The following is a 25,819-nucleotide window of genomic DNA, read 5'->3' as shown; positions in this document are numbered from 1 at the left end:
GCGCGGCTGGCGGCGATTGGTCCGAACGCGCGCGCACGCGCGTTCGGACCAATCGCCGCCAGTCGCGCGCACGCCCGCTCCGCCCTCCGCACCGGAAGAGGAGGAGGCGGCGGTGCTAAGGAAAATGGCGGCCTTGCGGCGTCTGTGTGAGTGAGGCGGTTGCTGTGGTGAAATGGGAGGGTTTAAGGCCCCCTTAGAGCTACCGCATCGCGGGGTGATTCGTGCGGGGAAGGGGCCCCTCAGGTGCTTTATAGTGTAACCTGCTGAAAGCGGCGTCAGCTGTGAGGTGAGGGGCCGGGGTGCTGAGGGCTTTTATCCCTTCTGGCCTTGAAAGCGTCTCCGAATATGGGGATTGCACAACCTCTCTGTGCTGCTGCTTGACTGCCCCCACGGTGAAAAAAATCGTCTTTAGAAAAACAGTATTCGTGTGCGCTAGGTAGAGACCAAACAGCGAGGGGTGCTGCTCCCTCCTTGCGCAGTGCAAGTCAGGAGGCTTTAAAAATCCCTTTTTAAATCTGTTACAGGTAGAAATGCCCTCATGGTTGCTTTGGTGAGACATCAGATTGGGAATTATTTCCACTGATTTCCAATGTGACTTCAGTCAAGTTACAAACTCTCTGTCTCAGTGTTCTCTAGATAACCGCTTTTCCCCACCTGTCTGATGCTTTGAGGTTCATTTTTTTGTTCGCAAGCTTCTTTCATGCAACACCGAATGTAACCCTGGCATCAAGCTGTTGGAGTTTTTTTTTGATAAAAGTTAATTAGACTATAACTTCGCAGAATTTGTATATATGAAACTGTAACTATCATTCATCTTTGCCTACTTCCCTCTAGTTTGTCAGGTCTCGGAGCCTTTCTTTTACTTAACGGCTAAGCTTCTGAAATTAATGGTGCTTTGTAGAGCAGTTACCCTTCTCTCAAATATTCTAGCTCACTGAGTATCTATGATAATTTAAGATTAAATTAATCCAGTGGTTTTACTCAGGATAAGAAAAGAATGTTATGGTAACCACTCTTCCATACTAACCTGCTACTTAAGAGGTTGAATAGAGGGATTCAGAAAAACTGGATTTGTCTGCTAACTGCGTGGAAGGAGGCACTGATGAGATTTTTAAAAAGAACTAATTATATCTCAGTCATTTTTTTTACAGAGAGAAATTCACTAGAGGGTCAGCTTTCTTGCTATGAAAACCAGTGTGTTTTCTGCCAGTATCTTTGTTTGTTTGTTTAAGGAAGAAGTTTGTGGTGTGAATGATATTTTGTGTTCTAGAGACAATCAGCGTCTGTAACAACTGATTTTTTTTTCCTTGACTTGTGCTGATTGTAACTGAAGGATTTGCACAAAAATACTTGAATTAGTATGTTCAGAAAGCAATTATATATATGCTTATATATTGTCCTGAATTGGAGTCTTCTCATTTGTAAGATTTCAAAATATTACTCTGTAAGTAAATGCCATTCGATCGAAGGGGAAACTGAAACAGAGATCACAACTTGTCTTTTCTCAAAGCAATATAAGGCCAATCCACAGCAACCGGTAACTTCTGCACCTCATTTTACAAGGCCTTGCTGAAACATGAATTTGTTCGTGTCCTTTAACATCGTTGCCGAGAGTTTTATTCCTCCCTGGGCAGCAGCAGTACTGGAGATGTGGCATCTTTACAGGGGACTTAGGCCACGGTGGTCTAATTATGGTTTATCTTGGAAGTACTTATTTTTTTCCTCAGAGCTTTCTTTTGTCTTTGGCTTTAAAGCCTGGATTAACTGAAATCCTTTAAATCTGGGGAAAAAAAAGTGTAATAGTTTTTTTCAGCTGACATTGTTGTTCTTGCTCCAAACCTAGTTCTAACTGCTCCACAAACAAGCCTGGTTGCCATCAGATGTGCTTCTAAGAAAACTGGAGGCAGCTCAAAAAATTTAGGTGGCCGCAGCCCTGGGAAGCGCTATGGATTCAAAAAAGTAGAAGGTAGGTCTGAGTATCTGCTGAGGCTTAATTTGTGTTTCCTTGGGTTCTTCACAGCTTCTCCCCCCAGTACAGGGGTTAGTTCTTGAGCATTTCAGTAGGAGGTGGCCAGGGCGCTCTTCCAAGAGAAAGGAAAGGGGAGATTCAGTGAAACCTTGTGATCGGGGGTGGCCGGCGGGAGGGCAGGGTGAATCAGCCTCCCTCCCAGATGGGCCCGCACGCAGCCAGCCAAAATTGCCTCCCAAAAACACACTTTGATTCTGACTCTGCCTCTCCGGCGCGCCTGGGAGGAGGGTGTGCTGTGGGAGACCTAATGGCTTAAATGCACTTCCCCCCACGCGGCGCTGAAAAGCTGAGCATTTGGGATGTTTACAAAGGGGAGAATTGTGAGGTTTAGCAGAAGTCAAAGTACAGATTCTTGCAGCTGAGTGCTTCATAATGATTAGCTTTGCTGATGAAAACATATCGATATAAAAGGTAATAAAACAAATGCCTTCAGCAACTAGAAAACGCCGTGTACCCTAAAGTAATCTTTTCAGAGCCTAAAATAGATTTTTGCCATTGTGTTATCAATTGCCCTTCACTTCCTGCTAACAGCAATTTTTTTTTAGATGCTTTTAGCATTTGAAGTACCTTTTCCTTAGAGAATTCCCACAGAAAGCTGGGGTTTGTAAGTCCTGGAACCATTTGTGTTCTGCCAGGGCTCCAGGGAGCTCCGTTTCTCTGCAGTCTGACTCTGTCACTCTGTTGCAGGTGCGTTTGTGCACGCAGGCAACACTTTGGCTACGCAGCGGTTGATACGCTGGCATCCAGGGGCTCACGTAAGTTGCTTTTCCATCTCCTTCTTGGTTCTCAGCGAACAGCAGCCCGCAGCAGAGTCCTGTACTCAGTGCCTCCCCTCTTTCAAGCTAGTTCTTCATGCTTTTCCCTATATTCTATACAATCCTGAAATTTTGGATTTTATTACCTGGTATTTCTTAGTCACAGAGCCTGCTCAGAGGCTCACCTGTACTCATGTTACTCAGGGAAGGTCTGAAAGTTATGGCTATCCCAAACACGTCTGTAACCCAACTGGATTATTGTGCTTCAGGGTGGAATCTGTATCTCCTCCCTTGTAATGAGCACCATTTCATACTGATTGCTGGAAGCAAGTAGTGGGGTTTTATTTTAAAGTACAAAGCAACAGATGCTGTTGAAGGCAGGATATCAAACAAGGCAGACCAATGAGCAGATCTGCTTTAGTGGTGGGCCTCCAGCCTTTCCTTTCTAACACTTCTCGTCCTCTTCCAGGTGGGGATGGGCCGTAACAAGACACTTTACGCCCTGGAGGATGGGATTGTGAGATACACCAAAGAGGTCTACGTACCTCTGCCCCGCAGCAGCGAGAGCAGGGAAGTGATCTGTCGCCTCCCCAAAGGAGCAGTTCTTTATAAAACCTTTATCAGTGTTGTCCCTACCACAGAAGTGGGAAGCTTTAAACTCCTCACCATGCTCTGAGCCTCCTGCATCACGTAGGGACAGATGGGAAGGAGCGGCTGGGAGAGACCGCTCCAGCTGGACTGGCATCGAGGACAGGAATATTCTAGCTCGGAAGACACCAGTTTAGGAGTTTGTTTTCTTGCTCCTAATGCACATGTGGTCAGTGCTCAGGCACTGGGGTCACCTGCTGGCATTTGTAAGAGGGTGTAATAAATGCTGTGGGGCTGCTGAAGGTCTTGGCTGCTCAGAGACTGTTTCTTACGTTCATTCCCTGGAGCTGCCTTCCTCTGGAGAACCTGTTCTGTTGCACCATGGGGTGAGTTCTCCTTACAGTCACTCATGTCAGTACTTGCCCCACTAATAATTCCCTCTATTTTTACTCATTTATAGATATTGCTGTTATATTGGTATCTTAATTCAAAATACTGCAGAAGAGGACAGATCCTTTTCTACTTGCACCGAACGCTGCATCCCAGGAAGCTAGATTCTTCCTTCTGTCTAACTCACCTCAATGATTAACTCAAATGTCCAAAAGTGTTCCATTTACTTGCCACGTGAGGCAAGTTCACACTTGAAAAGCTAACTCATGACTTAATTTTAGAGTGCCTGGTAAGAGGCACAAGTCTGGGGCAGTATTTGAGGCCCAGCGGCTGGAGGTGTATGATGAAGCCATAATCCCGAAGGCTTAGCCTTTGGTCTTCCCCGAGTCATTCTGTGACATTCTCGAGCTTATGTTGCTCGAAAGAAAGGAGGCCAAATGCCCCGTGGCCAAACTGATCTCACTTCAGCTACAGGTTTGTAAACAATTTGAAACATTGGCTCTGCAGTAGAAAACGGGTTCTATCAAAATTGGTGGTGTAAGGACACCAGTTCTGATGTTATTAGATTGTCTGCTTTGCAGAAGACGACTAGGTAAACTGGGTCAGCCACACACATCCACCTTCGCTTGACATTCTTCATGGAGACCACCAGCTATTTTGTCCATGCTTCTCCTGTCCTTTCCCACCTCGTGTATCACACAGTTCATGGCAGCGGTCGGTGTCTGCGTATCGCAGGTGACGCAGCCCCTGGCATCTCTCCGAATCCTTACCTGAATCCATACAAAATTGCTCCGTCACAGAGGAGCGTGGCTGTGAGAGCACGCAGCAATGCTCTGATGCGGCTTCGTTCTGCCGCTCACAGGTGAGCATTCCCACCTGGTATCTGATAACCAATAAAATAAAACATTTTATAACCTAAGAAATAAGTGGCACAACACGCCCACTGCCTGAGGTCTGACCCTCGGCACGCCGGGCAGTGCTTGCCTCACGGAGGTGTGGTAACACCAGCTGCCTGGAGGAGCTCTGGCCGAGCAGACCTTCACCTTGGCTTTGCCCCCTGGGTAGGAGCAAGCAGCTGGTCCGTCGCCTTTGGTAACAGTACGTTTGCCAGAGGAGGGCGAGCAGACATCCCCGGTCACGCCGCTCAGAGTGCGGTGCCTGGCGGTGGCTCTGCGGTTGTCCTGGTGCTGCGGGAGGGACGTCTCCGCTGGCTGGGTCCGACTCGGCCTGTGTCTCGGCTGATGGCGAGTCTGGGTGGAGGGCTGAGGGTCGGCCACTTGCTGTGCACAAGAACGGTGTCACAGGCACTTCTGTCGCTGACAGAAGGGGCAGGAGCAGTGCGCGGAGGCCGAGGCCTTACACGGCTGTGTTCCGCTGAGCTTGGTAGCCGAGAGGGGCCTGGAAGGGGTCTGGCACGCCACGTCTGTCCAACATCTCTGACCTCATTGCTGTTCCTGAGAAAGCTGGAGGATGCCTGAGAGCGTGCTCATAGGGAGGCGGCATCTATTGAGGGGAGAGGAAGAGTGTTACAGCGGATCAGGAACAACCAGATTGTCCCACCTCTGCTTGCAGAGCAGCTGACAAGGCTCGTAGCCACCACCAGCCTGAAATGAAATCCCTGCAGTCCTCAGAGCAGCGCGCTGCTGGCGAGGTGATCACCTGGAAGATCAGCGTTCTGCATCGCGGCAGGGCAGAAATCCACTGGAGAGACACGTTCCCCCAGCTCCCCCCTCCCCCTCTGTGCCAGGTTCCTGCTCTTCCCTGTCCCCCTTCCAGGATGTGTCACTACTTGTCACAAGGCCAGAAAAGATGTGAGTTCTGACAAAACAGGACTGTTGTTCGCTTTCCTTTGACCAAGGATCAGTTACTGGGATTTCTACAAGCACCTTCCAACCAGGCTTTCTGCCCAGGGCTTGGAAGCGAGTCTCACTGCGCAGCAGCAGAGACGAACCCCCGGGCTGTCATATTTTGGCAGAGCTGGGCTTTGTCCCCATAACAAGTGGCAGGAGTGACACAGGGATGGTGTGGAAGGGCTCCCACTGCAGTTCCTCAGCTACTCCTCACTCTCCCGTGCCCTCGGTGCTCTGGTTTCAGAGCAGGTATCATACGTTACAGCTCCAAACGCTGCGCGGCAAGTGCTGACTACGGCAAACTTTACGGTGCAGCTTTAAGAGCCCAAAATCCAGGTAAATCGGTGAACCTTTAGTGCTCTGCTCAGGGTTTCAAACGTTTCTGTTCTGCTTTAGTCAATGAGGTCTCTTTGTCCTCTCTCGGGACGCTGCTGCAAGACCTACTTGGCAGATGCGCTCGCTTTTCTCTATTGTATTACGGGAGTGCACATCCTAAATGTCGTAACAGGCAAAGGCTCCTGCTCATAAATAAGCCATAAACACTTCAGGGTAATAGCGAGGGGCCGCTCAGAGGTGTCCTGCAGGGAGAAGGGAGCAAGAAACCGTGGAAGCCTTACAGACCTAAAAATACAATTCCCGGCTTGGACTCGTACCAAGCAGATGATCCGAAGCGCCTGCCCTTCCAGCAGCCGCTGCCCTTCCTCCCGGCACAGGCATTTCTGCAAACGCACGGGGAGGGATTGATCATTAACCAGCACAGATGTGCACCAAAGGAGCCTCCCGGTACATTTTGTGCCTTTCCCAGAGATAAAGGCTATCGGAGAACAGCAATCACAGAGAACAGAGTCCTCAGCTACTGCAAATTGCTGAAGCAAGACCCAGGTACAGACCAGAGCGGGGACTGTCCCCGGGCCTCTGCCGGCACCCTCGTGCAGGGGAGGGAGAGCTCACCTCCTGGGAAGGCTCTGCCCACAGCCCAAACCTCTCGGCAATCATCTGATGGATTTCCCGCTGGCGATCTTTCTTCCGCACGCTCTCGTAGCTTGGCAAGCGGGGCTGCTCCCAGGAAGGGAGCTGGTAGCTGCTGGGGGGTCCGACGCAGAACAGCTCGTCTCCCTAGAAATGGCCAGCCCAGAAGAGAAAGGTGAGCGCGGCGGTGGCTCTCGTCGCTGGAAGTTCATGGCCTGGTGACACCCTGGGTTACTTGGGGGTTCAAAGTTGTGGGAGGTAATTACACCACAACCTGCTTTGCAAATCCCAAGCACCAAGGGATCAGCCTGACACTTCATACTCAAACGCCTCAGGGCACCGTGGTGTCCTCTGCAGTACCCCTGTCCCCCCACGCCACCTCCCAGGTTTTTACACACCAACAGCACTTCCCACAGTTGCTCCTGCTGTCCAGCACCTTCTCCCCTATGCCCTAGGAGCTCCCCAGGTCCCCATAACCACAGTGTCTTCCCAAAATCATCAGGATCTTCGCCAACATTCCCCACCCGGGCTCCCATCAGGGACCCAGCCGTCACCTGCACGCCGGGGTTCTCGGCACCGCTCTCCAGCCGCGACGCTCCACACTGGGGACCCACCAGCCGCTGGCTGCTGCTGAAGTAGGGTGGGGGACAGTCCTGTAACGAGGGAGGAGGACATCAGCAAAGCCGAAATCCCTCGCATCCCACCCGGCAGCTCACACGGGTCAGCCTGGGAAGCGGGACTCTGGGCAGAGGGGAGAGCTGCTGCCTCTGCCCGTTTGGCTCACGCGGTGCTTGCCGCTGATAGCCACCCTCTGCCCGTGTGTTTGCCGACGCTGACAGCTCAGGCACATCCTCACCGGGCAGCCCAGGTGCAGGGCAGGGTTTCGTTCAGACTCAGCAGAACCACGTCTCTTTGGGGGATGACAAAATACCAACCCAACCATTCCGCTAGTGCAGATAAGAGCTGCGTCACGTGCTCAGGGTTACAGGATTTGTGAGCGCTTATCTACAAGGTAGTCACCTCAGGATAACGCAGTGAGCAAATCTGCAGAGCAAGAGCTGCTCTGTTCCAGATCAGTTTTGCTCCGGGGAACTCGATTCCCTGTCAAGGTGTTGAGCAACAGCAGAAATCCCTCTCGCAGCGAGCAGCCCCTCGAGCCAGGGCCAGGACTCGAGCTGTGGGCTGTCCCTCACTCTCCGAAAAGCCCCATCTGCCAGCAGAAAACAGTCCAGAGACTCCCAGAGCAGCCAGGGATCCGCAGGGGGAACTAGGACTGACAGATTTACTTTTAACAATGGAGGAACCGTTTGCCCCGGCCCTACGGTGCAATGACAGGGGCTGCAGGACACGAGGCTGGCTGGGGGTGCAACTAGTTGTTTTCATAACTGATGAGCAAAACCAGCACAACCAGCACAACTACACCTGCCTGAATGCTGCCTCACACCACTACAACTGCCTCACCTTTTCCGATGGAAATACACCCTATATACATTCCTGTTCCACATAAAGTTCTTTGCATCCACATCCATCTGCCCATGCAGCCCTTTGCTAAAGGCAAGGTGCCTTCTCCTCTCACCACCCACCCGAGGGCCAGGCCCAAGCACAGCGAAGGCTCTGCAGCTCACGGCACATCCTGCACGGCCTCGGGGAGCAGCTCTGCAGGGCGAGGAGTGTGGCAGAGTCCCAGCCCTCTCCCCTACGCGTGCCACGGACGGGGAGCGGGGAGGAAGAGGGGGGAAAGGAGTGGAGGCAGCAAAGTGGGCAGGGGACACCAGCAGCGCCGCCCACTCCCACTGTGATTTCTGTTGGGGACTTCCCAGCCTGTGCTGGACTATTAAACTTGCCTTTCATGGCACAAGTCTCTCCGTCCCTGCTAGCCAAGGCTGGGTGTCCCCTTTTCTCCCAGGGACTCTGCCGCAGTACCCGCAGCCCTCCGCTGAGCATCCATCCCCGCGGCCTTTGGAAGCCGAGCTTTCCCCAGGCAGCCACCACCACCACCAAGGCAGAGCTGGCTGAACACGCTGCTCTTTTTCCACCACCAGCTTCCCCGCTCGAAAGCCAGCCCCAGGAAATTACAGATGCAAGCGAAAGGGCTTTGTCTCGCTGCTCCGCGCCTGGGAGCTGTGCACAAGAGAGCCAGTTGCTGGGGTTGCGAGCGGCATTGTCTGCCTTCGCCCCGAGCTTCCAGCCCCCTTCCCCGCTGGGCCCCTTCCCTGTACAACAGAGCCCGGCCCCACACACAGCGGTGCCAGGGGAGGCGGACACCCCTCCTGAGCTGTGTGGGGAGCCGGGGAACCTGCCAGGCCTTGCAGATATGACTCCCAGCAGCAGGGTTGGGTGGATGGGAACAAGGAGGTGGCAGAGCCCAGCTCTGCTCGGAGGTCCCACATCCATCAGGGAGCCCAGCCAGGCTGCAGGAGAGGAGCCGGGTGACCCCCACCTCGAAGACCCCAGCACAAAGGAACAAGAGCTCAGGGACTTGCGAGCAGGAGGAGAGGGAGGACACTCACATACTGGCTGGGGGTCTGGAAGAAGCGGCAGGAGCAGAGGAACTGGCAGCACATGGGGTCCCGGTGGTACAGGAGCAGCAGCAGGATGAGGATGGCCACGATGAAGACGGAGGAGGACACGGCTGCCGAGGGGAAAAGGAGAAGAGGCGAATGCACCGGTGGCTCCGCACCTCCCGCAAGGTGTCCCGACAAACAGCAGCTTGGAAAAACCGCGGAGAAACCGCGTTCAACGCCCGGAGGATGCCCAAAGCCCCGTTGTGCCCGACATTTCTCACTCCCTACGAGACCGGGGACGAAACCGGAGCGGCTCAGCCCCATCCCGGAGCGGCTCGGCCCCCCCCGACACTCCCCTACCACCACTCACTCGCAGCGATAACGATGGCCAAGACGTTACTGTCCATGACCGAGCCGGTGACCGCCGTGTGCGCCGACACCTCGCTGGGGTGCGCCATCCCGCCGCGCGCGCCGCACCGGCTGAAGGGGGCGGGGCCGGGGGCGGGAGGGGCGGGGCCGGGGGCGGGAGGGGCGGGGACGGGCGCACGCCGCCCCTCCCGCCCCCGGCCCCGCCCCCTGCGTGTCGCCATGGCAACCGCTGGCAGCGCCGTGCGAAGGTGGCCCCGATCCGGGCTCAGCGCTCACCCGGCCGGGATGGAGGGATGGAGGGAGGGCACAACAACCCCGTGCAACGCTACAGGCTGGGGGAAGAGTGGCTGGAAAGTTGCCTGGTGGAAAAGGAGCTGGGGGTGTTGGTTGATGGGTGGTTGAATATGAGCCAGCAGCGTGGCCAGGTGGCCAAGAAGGCCACCAGCATCGTGGCTTGGAGCAGCACTAGTGTGGCCAGCAGGACTAGGGCAGGGATCGTCCCACTGTACTCAGCACTGGTGAGGCCGCACCTCAAATCCTGGGTTCAGTTTTGGGCCCCAAGAAAGACACTGAGGTGCTGGAGCGAGTCCAGAGAAGGGCAATGGAGCTGGTGAAGGGTCTGGAGCACAAGTGTGATGAGAAGCGGCTGAGGGACCTGGGGGTGTTTAATCTGGAGAAAAGGAAGCTCAGGGGAGACCTTATTGCTCTCTACAACTACCTGAACAGAGGGTGTAGCAAGGCGGGTGCCAGTCTCTTCTCCCATGTAACAAGTGATGGGACAAGAGGAAATGGCCTCAAGTTGCCCCAGAGGAGGTTTAGATTGGGGATCAGGAACAATTTCTTCACTGAAAGGGCCGTCAAGCGCTGGGACAGGCTGCCCAGGGCAGTGGTGGAGTCACCATCCCTGGAGGGATTTAAAAGCCCTGTAGATGTGGTGCTGAGGGACATGGGTTAGTGGTGGGCTTGGCAGTGCTGGGTTAACGGTTGGACTCGATGATCTTAAAGGTCCTTTCCAACCCAACGATTCTATGGAGGGATGGGCTCCTGTCCTCTCCCCTCTGGAGACAAGCGGCCCCCGGCGAAGTGACGCCCAGGCCAGCCCAGCACAGCCATGGGTGTCCCAGCCCCACGCAGACCCGTTCCAGAGGTCCTGGAGCACCCGCCGAGAAGCAGCCCCAGCCCGCCGAGAAGCAGCCCGTAGCCGGGGCCAGGTCCCGTGTCGCTCCCTGGCTCAGGGACCAGCCCCAGCGCTGCCCCGGCTCCTGGGGAGGGACAGGCGGGCTGCCAGCCCTTGCTCTCTGCCCCCGCCCTGCAGGCACAGGAGGTGCCCGCTCATTAGCTAATTAACATTTTAACCTAAGTGCAATGTATCAGGCAGCACCTGCAGGTGTGCAGAGGGCCGGCCTCTGCCCAGCAAACCAGCGGGTGAAAACACGGGTCGCACCACAGGCTCCAGCCCCAGCTCTGGCCACGGGCAAAGAAAACCCAACGCTCGGTTTTGAGGCGTCCGTCACGTGAATGAGCGAGCCCAGCCCTGCCCAACACCCCATGGCCTGGTGCCCAGGGCAGACCCACACCCTCACCATGGTGGATTGTGGAGACAAAGCCCCTCCGAAGCCTTTTTGAAACCCAGCAGCTCCCCCCACCCCTTCCAGCACAGGCTGCAAAAACCCAACACACCGCACCGTGGAGTTACAGATATATTTGTGGTGATGTTGCATATTTAAGACAACTTTACATAATGCTTCCAACACAGTTTTGCCGTCCTCCCCTACAGCGGGGCCAGGCCCTGCGCAGCCCCTCTCACCCCACGTCCCTCCCCAGCCCTGGAGCCCCCCACGAGGGAGCAGGGCAGGAAGAGTGGGCTGGGGTGCACACCAAGGTCTCCACCCCCTCTATTTTACGACGTGCCTCTTGCAGCACCAGCATCCTTAAACCACGGGATGGGGAACACGAGCTGGGGAAGTCCGGGGCTTTGGAGGAAGGCGAAGGATGGCACAGATCTTTGGAGAGGGCAAAACCCGACGGGCCAAGCCCCGAGCCACCAGCTCCTGCTGAGCCTGCCTCGAGCAGAGGGGTCAGGCCAGACGATCTCCAGCTCATCCCCAGCAGCTGCCCTGCCCCAGCCCCACGCACAGGCCATGCCCCGTCCCAGGCTGCAGGCGAGCTCCCGCTGCAGTCCCACATGGCACACGTGAAGCATCTTCCCTGGGTGAAAACCAAACCCAGACTTCTCCACGCAGCATTGGTCTTCGAGAAAGGAACGTCACAGGCAGTCCCCAAGCCTGGGAGGATGGCGGGGAAGGGGATGCTCCACTGCACCCCTTCCCTGGAGGAGGGGGGAAGCAGAAACAGCAGATGGAGCCAGCCGGACCTCGTCTTGCCTCTTTGCTGTTTGGCCAGGGAAGCACAGCAGATCCCGAGAGCTTCTGCCAACCTGGGAGAGAACAAAAGGTTGGGCCCAGGGGCCATGGCACAGAGCAGCCCTCCAGGCGCAGCAAGTTGCGGTCTCATCGGCAGCGGGACGTCAGCATTTTGGCAGGGGACCAGGGCGTCCCTTTGCTGAAGTGGAGATGGAGGCAGCAGGGTCTAACAGCGGCATGTTGGGCTTGAACCGTGAACCCAGCGCTCCCCCCGCTCGCCGTCGCACAACACACACCAGCAGCTCCAAACATTTGGCACCGTGGGGCGGCTGCCTCGGAGGGCGGGCAGCACCCCACAACCAACCCTGCCTCAGGGGCAGGAGGGGGCGTTTCCCCAGCAGCCCCCAGCAGGAGATGGGGAAACAGCAAAACAACAATAATAATACTAATAAAAAATATGTAAACGACCCAGCACCCTGCCCTGTAGCGCCAGGACGCCCAAGAGAACAAGGTACGTTACAGTCTGAGGGGAGATGGAGACACGAGGACTTCCCGGCCAACACGGGGTCTCCTCTCTATTGCACTTTGCATCATATATATTTCTATATAGATATTTATAAAAATACAAACTAAAGGGCTGGGGTGGAGGGGATGAGATGCAAACGCTGGCCCAGCCGCAGCCGTGTGCACACAGCAGGCTTCGACCCATTCTGCTTCTGCCTCTCCCTAGAGCCCCTCACCAGCCCTCCAGGGGGGCAGCCAGCAGCGCAGGGCCTGATCCTGCAGCGATCCAGCCCGGGGCTGGGCAGGGTGCTGAGTTGCTCCAGAGCCTGCCCATCCACCCACCTTCCCTCCCTCCCATCACCCCTTCCCGAGGCTCCCAGGCCTGCGGTAACAAACACGCAGCTCTTCCCAGCTGCCCGTGTCCCCGCGGCGAGGGGTGCCCCAGCACGCTCCCCCCGGCCCGTTCCTGGGGGAAGGGGGCAAGACCGACCTCACCCCTCCCTCTCCGCCCAAAACACCCCACAGGAGAAGGTTTCCCCCCACCCGGAGGTTCCCATTCTCTCTTCCTCGAGTGACTACGGTGCAAATTGCACGGGGTGACGCAGTCCGGAGCCCCCCAACACCAGTGACGGAGGATGCTCCTCGCTCCCGAGGCCGCCCCCCCGGCTGCTCCTGCTACCTCAGCCGCCCGTCAGGTTTGACGGGCCCCAGTTCTGATTTGGGGTCCGGGGAGAGGGAGCTCCAGGAGGTTTTGCTGCAGGTCTCCAGGGAGGCGCAGGCGGAGGGACCGCTGACGCACACGTCGGCCGCAGACCAGAAGGCGCCGATGGCTCCGTCCGCCCAGTCCTCCAGCGCCCGGCCCGTCAGCTGCGCCTGCCGCGCCGCAGCCGCCTCCGCCTCCTCGGAGCGCGGCAGGTTGAGGATCCCCCCCAGGCCCTGGAAGCTCTGCTCCATGTACTCGTTGCGGGGGGGCCCACCGTGCAGCCAGGTGCTGTCGTCTGGGCGGGACAGAGAGAGAAGAGAGAGGGCATCAGCAGCGCAGCACCACCCCAGCACCCTGCCCCTCCTGCCGCCACCCTTCTGCTGGGACTCGGCACCCCGTCCCTTTGCAACCCCAGCCCGAGGAGAGGGGTGCTGCTGCAGAGCAGAGGGATGGATCTGACCTACAAACGGGCCCTCCACAGCTGCCCAGGGGCCTGCTTTGAGGTCTCAGAGGGGCAAGGAGACACCAGCAGGAAGGATGGCTCCTGCCTTGTCATCAGCTGCAGCCCAGAGACGCCAGCACCAGGGGGAAGCGCCTGGGACTGCCCGCAGGGAGACCCTCCCACCCAGCCTCACCCTCCAGAGCATCCTCCTCACCTTTCCTGAGAGGCTGCTTGCGGTTGAAGGTCTGGGGCACCACCAGGAACTGGTTCTCCCCCAGGGGCTCCCAAAACTGGAGGAGGCGGATGGTCCAGACCCCGGGGCGCAGGGGCCGATTGAGGGGGGGCTTGTACTGGGTGAACTCTGCCTCGGCATCCACCGTAATGTCGTAGGAGGTGGCGATGACGTAGGTGGGGTCAATCCACACCACCGTGGCCGTCAGGTTGGGGCCCCGCGACCACTTCTGCATGGCCACCGGCTCGTCGAAAGGCCCCATCAAGCCTCCAAAATTGCGGAAGAGCCTTTCCTTGGGGTCCCACTCTGTGCCCACCTGGAGGGACGGGAGGCATGAGCAGCGGGATGCTGGGCACAGAGACACTACCAGCTCAGGTTTTGCATTTCACCTCCCCGAACCAGTGAAGACAGAAACTTTGGAGCCCAAAGCAGCGCACACCCCACCCTCCACAGCCCTCCTGCCTGCCTGCACCATGCCAGCACTAATCCAGCTGTGTGATGCCTCCTGCAGCTGAAGGTGCTAGGCACCACAGCCTCAGCTACCCCCTCGAAAGATCCCCTTCAGGCCTTTTCCCCACTGATCAGCTCCACACCCCACCCAGAAGCCAAACTCCTGGACAAAGGTTTGCTCTCAAACACGACAGCGGCACCGTGTCCCTCTGTCCCCACAGCGTGCGGGTGGGGGAGAGGAGGAAGGGCGGCGCGGTGTGAGGAAGCTGGGGAGGAAAGCGGGCGTTGCAAGGGAAGCTTTCCCCATTTACCTCAAGGTTCTCTAAGCGGTTTGCCTGCCCTCCGTGACCCGCCAGCTTCAGAGCTCCCTGGGGCATCATCCACACCTCCAGGGACTCTGCCTGCCCAGTTGCCGAATTCTGCACTTCCTGCATCACCAGGTAACCCTGGAAACGGTCATCATAGAAATACAAGTGCACGCTGGATGGGAAGCCCTGGGGCTCAAATCTGGGGGGGGGGAGAGAGAGAGAGAGAGAGAGAGAGAGAGAGACGGACAGGTCACACATCTGAGCACCAGCATCCTCCCAGCTCAGGATGCAGGCCACCACTGGGAGCCTGGCTCGAGCCCGTGGCAAATACCCCACCTGCAGAGCTTGTCGGCCTTCGCTGCCGGCGCGGCCGCGGCTTTGCGGAGCCCCAGCCTGGAGAAGGCCGTGTAGAAGGTGAGGGTGATGTCGCTGAGGCCGCTGAGCCCATCGACGCGGTCGTAGACGTTCTCCCAGTACGCCTTGAGGGCCGGCGTGTTGGGGGGGTAGCTGCCGTAGAGGTGCGTGTCCAGGATCTCCAGCACCTCCTGATTCACCGTTGACTCAAACTTGCGGGCGAAGAAGGTGGGTCTGGAGAGTTGCTGGAAGAGCACAGGCATTTCTAACAGCGTTGGCTGCAGTCCCTCCACCCTCCCACCTCAGCGGGGCAGCTGGGAGTGGGACAGACTGGGAAGAAACATGCTGGGACCCACCCTGACAGCACTGTGCTCTGACAGCACAGGTTAAGGAGCAGCAAAGCACAGCCAGCTTCCTTGTGGGATCCTCTATGGCAGGATCAGTGGGAGCACACAGTACGCTTGCCGATAACGCAGACGGCCTCCCCTCTCTCCCCCTGCCTCCCCCTTTCTGTGCTCAGAAGCAGCCACGTGTCATCCAGCTCCTTCACTGCAATCTCTGTATTCAGATGAGCCCCCACCCCGCAGAGCCGCTGCGCAGCCCTGGCCGTGTGGCACAGCCTGCAGGGTCAGGGCCCTGCACTACAGAAGCCCAGGACTGCTCGAAAATCCTGCTGACCTCTCTGTTCAGGGCTGGTGTATTGCCCCCAAACCCCCTCATCCAGCCCTACCTCCCCACACACCGAGAGCGTGGGAGACAGGTCATCACAAGGCACTTTGTCCTGCCACAGAGGACAGCACTCTGGAGTGGTTTTACTGAAAAGGTGTTTGCCCAAGTAATAGGTCTGAAGGGGCAAGAGCAGGAAAATGAGAGAGAAAGCCTGGGAGGAGGAGCAGCAGTGCAAGCAAAAGCCTGGCTGCTGGGCAGAAGAGTCAGCGCAATCCCACTGCCCGAGCGGTCACAGACACGTCCGTGCCGAGCCCCAGGGCAGCTGGGGAGACAATCCTGCTCCTGTCCCTTGGGGGCTGGGGTGAGGCTCGCGGGGGCACACACAGCAGCTGGCATTGCACCCTGGGGTGTGCCCGCAGGGGAGCCCAGAGAGGAGAGAGACAGGGAGGAGGGGGGAGAGCGGGAGGAGAAAGGAGGATCTTTTTCACCTGTAGCCGGAGGAAGTCCTGGGGTTTGAAGTCATTTGGGGAGCACCCGCACCAGTCGACTATGTGTTTATATTGGCACTTACAGCCCAGCTTTCGGTTCCAGTTGGTCACTCGGAGGTTGTTGTCGACCAGTGTCTCACAGGCGTGGCTGTTCTCCAGGACCGTGTGGAAGAAGGACTGTGCAGGGCAGAGGAGGGACAGGACACCCAGTGGGGATGGAGGACGGGTGGTTCACAGAGACCCCCCCACTGTCACTCACAGAGGAACAGGATGGACCTTGATAGCTCCTGAACAGAAACCTACCCCTGTTCCCTGCACAGGGCAACGTGTACGGCACCAGGCTGTGTGCCCACATTGGTCCTTATCAGGCCCAGGGGGGCATCTGGACCTAAAGCAGGGCTGGACATAAACATGCCCCTTGGCCTGTCTGCTCCTGTCTCCCCTCTTTCATACCCAGGTCTGGGCAAAAGGGAGGCACAAAGCTGCCTGCACAAAGCAGGGCCCGTCGCAGCTACCCAGGGCGGGGATGAAGCAGGACAGAAATGTTAAGTACAGTGGGAAGAAAATCCAGCCCGTGCCCACAGCCAGCACCCACCTCGGCTGGCAGGAGCGTGTAGGTGTAGAACTGGCGCAGCTGGGACACGAGCTGGTCGTCGGCTTTGACCACGTACTCCACGAAGCTGCGCGTCAGCGAGAACCAGTCGGAGCCCCCGTCCACCACGATGCCCTCGGGGATGTGGCGCTCGCCCAGCCGCCACATGTGGGAGTCACACTCGTGGAACAGGCGGTCCAGACCCTGCTTCTTGATAAACCTGGGCACGGGGACAAGGGGTGAGGAGCGTCACCCACTTTGCCGGGTGCAGCTCCATCCAGAACATCCCCCCTGCCCCAACTGGTTTGGGTTCTTTTCTGAAACCCCTCCTTTTTCTGTGCCTCCAGCTCTACTCTGCCCCTAGCTGGGATTACCTGGCGTTGTCTCGGCCATGAGACTTCAGGAAGTTCTTATCTCGGTATTTGGACAGGAACATCACCAGCTCCTCATTGGTCCTGGGGTGCAAATTAGAAAGTATTAACAGCCCCTGGGGTAAAGCAGCCCAGCCAACCTTCATACTGCAAGAGCCACCAGACACAAGGAGCCTAAAGCCGCTTGGTGGGTGCTGACTCAAACCCTTGTCCCATCGCTGGGGAGACACAGACAGGGCCGCTCTGCTGTCTGGCGCCTCACACGCGTGTTCCCTGCAACACCCAGACCGCAAGAATAAACAGCCTCCGGGGCACTGGCTGGGCTCCTCTGCAGAGATGGGACCAGCCTGGCCCTGGAGCATCATCGCCAGCGCGTGGGTGCAACCTCCTCCCTGCCCCTCCCAAGGCTGCTGCAGCATCACGCAGCCTGAACACCTCCAGCATCCTCCCCTGCCCCAGCAAGGTCCTCACCTCGTGGGGTAGTCGGTGGCGCTCAGGTTGATGAAGAAGTCCCAGGGCCACTCGGCCAGTTCCAGCAGGTCCTTCATGCTACGCAGGTACATCTTCAGCAGGCTGGCACCTCCCCAGATGGTCACCATGCGCCAGGGTGTCACGCGGATGTTGGGGTAGTGCCGGGCCAGCTCCACCGCCTCGCGATGGAGGTAGTTGGAGCGCTGCCGGGGAACACGGTTCATGCTTAGCAGGGAGCTCGTCTTCCCAGGGCCCTGCCCCCCTTGCTGCCAGACTGGGGTCAGCCCTTACGGCAGCCTCCACAGGGAGGAGAGCAGCAAGACAAGACTGCTCTGGGCAGGGCGACAGATCTTGCTTCTCTGGGGTTGCAGAAATAGGGGTGGGAGGGTCACAGCTCCACCACCAGCGAGGACAAATCCTAGGCAGCCACTTCCTCTGCTCACCACCCACCTGCGCCCCAGCTCCGCACCCTGTCCCGATGACTGATGCAGGCTCTGTTAGCATCTCCCTTCCCCTTGCCCCTCCTGCATACCTTGTCGACGTGGATGTAGAAGAAATGCTGCTGGTGGTACACAGCCTTGATGAGCCGCTTCAGCTGGCGAATGGCCCTGCCGTGCACAACCAGCATGTAGGCGATGCGCACGGGCTTGCTGGGGGGTGCCTGCTGCAGCCGGCTCTCGTCCCACTGGATGACGGGACTGACCTTGCCTGCGTGGGGAGGGAGAGGGCTGTCAGCCACCCGCAGCCTTGGCACCCACCACCCAGAGCTCCTGATAAACCAGGGAGACGTGAGCAAGGTGGGGGACAGCAGGGAAGAGCTCAGCCTCAGGCAAACCCCATCACGCTGCAGTGCCAGGGCATGGTGGCACACGCAGCCCCTCACGTTAAATTGACAGGGCCGTGTTGGGAAAGGGCAGGGGTGTCCTTCTCCGGCCCCTCAAAACAGAAGATGCAGCTGGGGCTGGCTCTGACCTCTGCAGGCACCGCAGGTTGGGATGAACAGCCCAGCTGAAGGAGGCTGGCGCAGCTTTGATTGGATTACAGAGACTGCGGTAATCTGGGAATCAGTGACAGATTGAGGCCGCCTTTGGCAGGTGGGACAGTCTGGTGACATAAGGAAGGTGGCTGGGATATCCCCGATGCCCAGGGGCGACCGGGAGTGCCCCAGCAGGACTCACCCGAGAGCTGGCAGTGGCGAGGCACAGACTGGGGCATGAGGCTGCCGGCCCGGTGCAGACACACCACGTTGGCGATCTCCTGTTGGCACTGCTTGCTGCTGGCCCGAGCCAGCGCCGAGAGGGCGTCTTTGCCCGTGATTTCGCACTTGGGGGTGAAGCTGTTCTCGGTGGGCTGGGGAGCCCCCTCCACGCTGCCCGTGTCGCCCTGCTGGAATACAGCCAGCTGGGCCTCCCCGCGCGGCTCCGTCAGGTTCCTCCGGCTCGAGGAGTCCGGCGCGGCCGGCAGCCTCCGTCCCGGTTTGTGTCTCGCCGTGACGGCTCTCACCACCTTGGACACCAGCACCCCGGGGCTGTCCGGCCGTCCCCGCCATCGCCCGTGCTTCCTGCTGGCACTGCCCCGGCGCCCCGCAGAGCTGTCCGAGTCCTTGGAGCCGTCACTGCTCTCAGGCAACCTGGCTTTCTTCTGCCGCTCCTGTTCCCGTTCCAGGTGATACAGAAGAGAGGACGGACAGCATTAACTCGGGCCTGCTTCCCCCTGGCGCTGCCAGCACGCTCCCCAGAGCATCCCTGTTCCCAGAGCTCGATGCTCCCAGTCCCCACAGAGCTCAGTGCTGACATTCCATGAGCAGCCACTCTGCAGCAAAGGGCATCACACCACCCCTCCGCCACCTAAAACCCCAGGCTAAGACCCCACAGCACCTCCCTGCATGGTCCTGTGACCCCCTCACGGGGACACCCCTCTATATGCCAGCGAGGGAGACCCTGATTTGCAGACCCCATGGTCACAGCACCCCGGACGCACAAAGAGGGTCTTCCTCTCTGCTGCCAGGCCCGCCACGAGACTAAATGGCCAAGGTCAGTTGTGTCTGCAGCAGCCACCTCTGGGGTCCTGCGTGGGCAGGGGCACCCTGCATGGTGAGGACAAGCACGGGGCTGCCCTGGCTGGCGATGGTGATTTCACTGGGAGGCAAATGGACCAGCTCTTCCTTGGCATGATCACGCTGTGAGCCCAAGCCCAGCACGTCCATCTGAGAGTCACGGTCCCAGGCAGCCGCAGCTGGGCTCTCTGGGGCTCGAAGCACCAGAGAGGCATTGAACGAGGTCCTGCCCGCGCTCCCTTCCCTGGGCCCCGGCTCCCCGCGCTGGGCTGGAGCAGTCGCTGCCATCGCCAGCTTCTCTAGAAATCCCTCTAACAAACCCTCCCGCCGAGCCAAGCGGATGTGTAAAGGGAGCGGTTAATTACGCTTCGTTACCTCTGCCAGGCTGGCTGATGAGCAGAAAGGAGCCAGCCTTGGGGAGAGTTGGGAAGTTCGGATGCCTCCGAGAGCCGCACTCGTGGGAAAGGACATTCCCAGCGAGTTGTGCCCGTGGGGCCCGGGCCACATGCCCCCAGCCCACCGCAGGCACTCCCGGCCGACAGGCGGGCAGTGAAGTAGCTGCCTGCTCCAGCCAGGCCTGGCAGGGCGATCCCACACCGCCCTCCAAACCCTGCCTGCCCAGCCGCTGCGCCGGGCACCGCGGGAGGCAGCGAGCGCATCGGGGGCTGCTCCTGGGCAGCAGCATCTTCTGAGGACGGGCAGATGCCTCACAAGGACAGCGGGACCGAACTAGCCCCCCGCACAAGCCCTGCTGTGGGCACAGCTGCTGGGAAGATCACAGCCAGGAGAAACCACGCCGTGCAGAGGCTGGAAGGCATCTGGCAAGATCTGCCCGCTCCGGTGTCCCTGAACTACCCATGTTGTGGTGGCACAGCCTGGCTGTGGTAGCCTATGGCTATGGGTAGCCTATGGCTACCCAGGAAGGGGCCAAGCCACCGCTTAACTTCCGAGGGGCTGGCGTAGGCGAGCATCAGCAGAGTCCCCTTCTGCCCAGACAGGCGTCACAGGCGGCGAACCGTTCACCAGTCACCACACAGGACCATCTGTTCCAGAATTATAAACCTGTTTTCTCCGCCGAGCACCACAGGAGAGGGGAGACAGGAGGTGACAAGCGAGGAGCGAGTCTCTTCCGCGGGCTCAGCCCTGTTCCTGCAGGAAGAGACCCACCGGCCCCGCTCACACCCACTGCTCCCCAGCACGCCTGGCTCCGGGGACAGCCCCCGCACGATACATTCCTGCCTGTCCCCCTGGAAGGAGCCCTGTTCCCGGCTCACGAGGACACCCAGTTGCCTTCCCCAGCAGGGAAATCGTTAGGAGCATCGCCAGCCTTTCCGGAGCTGCCAGTTAACAAACTCAATGGCTTCTAATTACTGCACCACAGCAGAGCGATCCCTCCACCCCAGCCTGGCAGGGAACGACTCCAACCACATTGCTCTGCTGTATTTAAGACTCCTCCCGACACGCACAGATGACTCCAGGCGCCAGGCAGAGGTCACGTCTCCTGTCCTGGGTCCCCTGATGTGACACCACTGTCCCCACAGTGCCACAGAGCTGTGGGGCACCCCGTCCCCAGCACAGGTCCGGCTGCGGTGATGTCTCCAAGCTGCCTGCCATTGCGAGTAGCAGAGCTAACAGCACCTGGTGTCCTGCAGGATTCCCCCTCTGGTCGATTGACTCGTGTGTGCCACATACGAGCGCTCATCAGCCAAAACTGGCACCAAAACGTTCCAGTCACCAGAGGAATGTGGATGCTCGATTGCCACTTGCTGCAGCCAGCAGAGCCTTAGACCTCACAACTAAAATGGCTGGAGAAAGCCCCCTAAAAACAAGCTCTTTAGGGGAAAAATAAAAATCAAGGCATCTCAGCAAAGCTGGAAGAAAAGATGTTTCATAGAAAGCTTCTCTAGAGGCGCAGCACATGGAGGACACCAACACACAGGCCCCAGAGAGGTGCTGCCTCCTGCCTGGAAGGAGGAAGGTAGGAGATGAGGTGGGAGAAGAGACGTGGCTGGGCTAAAACACTTCTCCCAACTGACAGATCCTCTTCGCCCACAAGGACACGCTGCGGTGTGCGTTTTCCCAGTGCCAGCTCCACCACAGACCAAGCGCTCCAGGAAGCTCAGACGCTCGCTCAGGAGCTGCCGGTGTCACCGCGATGGAGGCAGGACCGCTCTGGTGTGCCCACCTTTGTGTGCAGACAGGCTCGCACTGCCTGCAGCGGGGATGCTGTCAGCAAAGGGCTGGTACCGATGGGAATTTCCTCTCCCATCTGTTAGTCTGGACAGGACTGTGGTGTTTGATCCCAGCAGAACAAGATAATTTGGCTTCCTGGAGGTAGGAAACACAGTGTTGACCTGGGTGGATGGAGACTGATCCAACCTCTGCTGGTCTGCACGCCATAAAGCACCTGCTTGGTGAATAAAGGGGGCCCGTAGGACCCTGACATCGGGCTTGCAAAGAGAAGCGACATGATTCAAGCAGCACGGCCTTCTCCAGGAGGGCTGGGCTGGTGGCTCTGATGTGGCTGAAGCCCGTTACAGGGCAGCGAGCGGTCGGCGCTGCTGGAGCGAGGTGGGTTTACAACCTGCCCCAGTGAAGGGCAAAGAGCCTCTCTCAGCCTCTGCTCAGCTCAAACCAGGGAACCACCAAGGATGGGGCCGGCCAAGCAGGGGAAGCTCTTCCCTCCCCTATGAAGGGAAGACAAGGAAACCAGCAGGCTCTGAAGAACTGAGCAGGATGGAGAAAGGGGCTGCCACCAGCAGGGATCACAGCAGCCCTTTTGGGAACACCAGGGCAGCAGCGCAGCCGAAGGCGCTGGTCTGGAGGGGAAGGCGAGCTCACCCAGCTCCAGACAATCCACGGCTTTTACAGGACTCGAGTCTCATTTTTGCTCTATACAACAGTCTCAGCCCATTCGTGGTGGGGACGAGCCAGGTTAGAGCTGTGGCCATTAGCGGGAAGGAGCCATTTACTCAAGCAATTAAGAGATCCCAAGGTTCCCCAAATCCTTCCACGCCTGCAAGGTCTGGCTCTCCTGGGAGGGTTCCTCCAGCTTTACCAGAAATGCCCCTGGGGAACGGCGGCTCCTCCAGGTCTGGCCAAAATCAGAAGCTGCAGGAGGGCACAGAAACCAAGAGGTTTGCCGTTTTATAAGAAATAAAGGTTGATTGGACTTTTCCCAGCTTGCTAATGGGTTTGGGCTGTCTGTAAAGTTCAGGATGGTTCCTGCCTTCTCCGAAAAGGCTTGTCTGTTCCCAAGCCCTGGCGTCAGGGCTGCTGCTGGTGAACCATCCCCTCTCCAGGCGAGGGGGCCCATGGCCAAACCTGTCAGCTGCCCAGCTCAGTTTTGGGAAGAGACATGGGGAAACCAGGTGAGGACTGAGGCAGAACGAGACAACGTGGGAGGCTGCGCAGGGCAGGAGCAGAGAAAAGCAGACAGGCAGTGCAGGACGGTGCAGAGGGAAGGGGAAGCTGGGACGGGGAAGGTGATTTGATCAAGGTCACAGGAAAGGGGCAGTCAGATACTTCTGGCTGCCAGACTGGTCTGCTCACACGCTCCCAGTGCCTCTGGATCACAGGCAACTCCGTGTCCCCACTCCTCGCCACATTTATTCCCTGGTTGTGTTTTGGTAGTGGGTGTACGGCAGCTCATGGCCGTTCCCAATGTCCCAAGAGGAGGCCTGGGGCTGGAAATTAATCTGCTGAGTGACTGGTCACCTTAGAGACCTTCCCCCCAGCAAGGGGCTGCCCAGTTCTCCTTCTCACCTCATTGCTCTCAGGGAAAACAACTTTCTAGTCCCGTGAAAAGACCTGCCGATGACAGGGTCACCCTCCACGCCAGGAAAGCACCCCATGACGGGGAGGGGAAGCTCTTGCCCCTCCAGAGATCCCCACCTCTCACCTCAGGGCCACTGGCTTTGCTCTGCCGCAGCCACCGCGCTCACCCCACACCTGCCCCCACACATCTCCCAGCTCTCGCTGTCCCCTCTCCCACCAAACCTGGCTTCATCATCACTCCAGGACTTGTCTGCAGCTCTTGGAGAGTCTCTACAGCCCCTGGAGCACGAGGGTCCTGCCCAAGGTGAGGGGCTCTGGTGCCACACAGACATTCGCCAAGGGAGCCCATACAGGGACTCTCAGCCCTTCCCTGATGCTCCTGGAGAAACCAGCTTCAGCCACGGGCTCACCCAGACGCAGCGGGCCTGGGCATGGTCCAGGCAGCTCACAACAAATAAATAAATCCAAATAAGCAACCCAAAGGTCAAGAGCTTTGTTTGAAGGTAGCAGCGGTGTTCTCCAGAGGCCTGGGTCCTCCTTGATACCTGCATGACCTTGGGCAAACACCTTCGCCAGCCCCTGCCTCAGTTTCCCCACACGTACAAAAGAGGTGACGCCTTTTGCCTGAGCAGAGTGTTCTGGTATAAAGGCAACACATGACTGCAAAGGGCCCTTGTTCCCTCGCACTCCGCAGGGATATCCCTGACTGGAGCAGCTACACAGGAGCTGCCACAAACTTCCTGAGCCGCTGCGCGTGCTCTCCCCAGCTCTCCGAATTACCGTAGGTTCTCACATTTGCTGGCCTGGGTGTCACCAGCCCCAGCTCTCCGCCACACCTCCCAACCCACAGAGAAGTGCGAGGCCCCCGTCGAGCCTCCCGCGCTCCCCACCTCATGCCAGACCCCAACCCCTGGGCCACAAGGTCCCCTTCTCAGCCGCCACAACCCCACAAGGCTGCAGCCGGAGTCCCCTCACAGGCGATAACCCACCGCCCACCCCACAGCCACCACCCCCAGCAGCCTGGAGCCTGCGGGACCCTCACCCCGCCCCCAGGGACCCCCTCCTGGGACAGGGCCTCACCAGTCCCACAGAGACACCTTGGGGGGGGGGCACCCCCTGCGTGTCCCCTTCCAGCTCCATACCAAGGGGACATGCCAGCCTCCTTGCAAGGACCCCCACCCCAAGGGCCTCCCCCCAAGAGCCCCCTCCCAGCACGCACCACCCTCCTCTGACCCCCCCAGGCCCCCTGCCCACCTCAAGCCCCTCAACGCCTCCCATGTCCCCCCCCCATCGCCCTCAGCCCCCTCACCGCCCCCCCAGCCCCTTATCACCCCCCTACCCCCTTCAGCCTCCCCTCAGCCCCCCCCAGCCCCTTATCGCCCCCCCCCCAGCCTCCCCCGGCCCCTGCCGGCAGGCCCCGGGCCGCCGGCCCGGCCTCCCCATAGCGCACCTCGGCCGGTCCCTCCTCGTCGAGGCCGGCGGAGGTCCAGAGGACGAGCCCCTGGAGCAGGAGGATGGCGAGGGCCGTGGCCACCGCCAGCCGGTAGCGCCGAGCCAGCTTCCGCGCTCGCCCGCTGGCCACCATCGTCACGGCCGCTCCGCCGCGGCAGGGGGCGGGCTGCGCCGGCGCGCGCCTCCCGCGCGCACGCGCCGGCGGGGGCCGGAGGGGCGGGGCCGGGGGCGCGAGGGGCGGGGGGGGAGCGGGGGGGGGGCGGCCGTGCGCGTGTGTGCGCGTGAGTGTGTGTGTGTGCGCGTGAGTGTGTGTGCGTGTGTGCATGAGTGTGTGCGCGAGTGTGTGCGCGTGCACGTGTGTGTGCGCGCCGGGTGTGCACGTGTGTTCACGCATGTGTGTGCCCTGTGTGCGCGCGTGTGTGTGCGTGTGCGCACGCATGTGTGTGCCCTTTGTGCACCGGGGGATGTGTGTGTACATGCGTGTGCGTGCACGCGTGTGTATGTGTGCCTGTGTGCGTTGGGCTGTGTATGTGTTCAAGCATGTGTGTGCCGTGTGTACGTGCCTGTGCACGTGAGCACTGGGGTGTGCATGTATCCATCCATGTGCGTGCACACGTGCACCATCAGTATATGCACGTCTGCATGTGTGCGCCGGGGTGTGCGTGTGTTCATGCCTGTGCGCGCCATGTGTGCGTGCCTGTGCGTGTGGGCACTGGGGGGTGTGTGTATACATGCATGTGTGTGAGTGTATGCATATGTATGTGTGCCTGTGTGCACTGGGCTGTGTATATGTTCAAGCATGTGTGTGCCGTGTGTACACGCCTGTGCACGTGAGCACTGGGGTGTGCATGTACCCCATCCATGTGCATGCATGACTGCACCATGAGTGTGTGCATGTCTGCACGTGTGCGCTGGAGTGTGCATGTGTTCATGCCTGTGTGTGCCATGTGTGCGTGCCTGTGCGTGTGGGCACTGGGGTGTGCATGTATCCATCCATGTTCATGCACGCATGTGCATGTGTGCACTGGGGTGTGCGTGCTTGTGTGCGTGTGCGGCTGGGGCTGTGCACATGCCTGTGCATGTGCATGTGTGCATGTGTTCATGCCAGGCCCCCGCGCTGGCAGAGGAGACTC

The 25,819-nt window shown here is 58.8% G+C and overlaps 2 protein-coding genes across 2 annotated transcripts; one reads left to right on the top strand and one right to left on the bottom strand.

Annotated features, from left to right (window-relative positions):
* Window positions 1-78: 78 nt before the first annotated feature.
* On the top strand, window positions 79-3,674 carry MRPL27 (mitochondrial ribosomal protein L27). Its single transcript, XM_068413472.1, has 4 exons — window positions 79-146; window positions 1,844-1,966; window positions 2,717-2,784; window positions 3,254-3,674. The coding sequence occupies exons 1-4, from the start codon at window positions 125-127 to the stop codon at window positions 3,458-3,460; spliced, it is 420 nt and encodes a 139-aa protein (XP_068269573.1). The 5' UTR covers window positions 79-124; the 3' UTR covers window positions 3,461-3,674.
* A 7,491-nt stretch (window positions 3,675-11,165) lies between these two features.
* Window positions 11,166-24,836, bottom strand: XYLT2 (xylosyltransferase 2). The gene is made up of 11 exons (XM_068413510.1): window positions 24,685-24,836; window positions 18,580-19,051; window positions 17,934-18,109; window positions 17,402-17,604; window positions 16,934-17,014; window positions 16,563-16,779; window positions 15,968-16,144; window positions 14,793-15,055; window positions 14,460-14,655; window positions 13,681-14,014; window positions 11,166-13,319 (listed from the first exon to the last, which is right to left on the bottom strand). Exons 1-11 carry the CDS (start codon window positions 24,817-24,819, stop codon window positions 12,997-12,999), a joined length of 2,577 nt encoding a protein of 858 aa, XP_068269611.1. The 5' UTR covers window positions 24,820-24,836; the 3' UTR covers window positions 11,166-12,996.
* Between the last annotated feature and the right edge of the window lie 983 nt (window positions 24,837-25,819).

This window comes from Nyctibius grandis, chromosome 15 (genome assembly GCF_013368605.1).
Source record: "Nyctibius grandis isolate bNycGra1 chromosome 15, bNycGra1.pri, whole genome shotgun sequence".
Lineage (NCBI taxonomy): Eukaryota > Metazoa > Chordata > Aves > Nyctibiiformes > Nyctibiidae > Nyctibius > Nyctibius grandis.
This window is presented reverse-complemented; position numbering and strand designations above follow the sequence as displayed.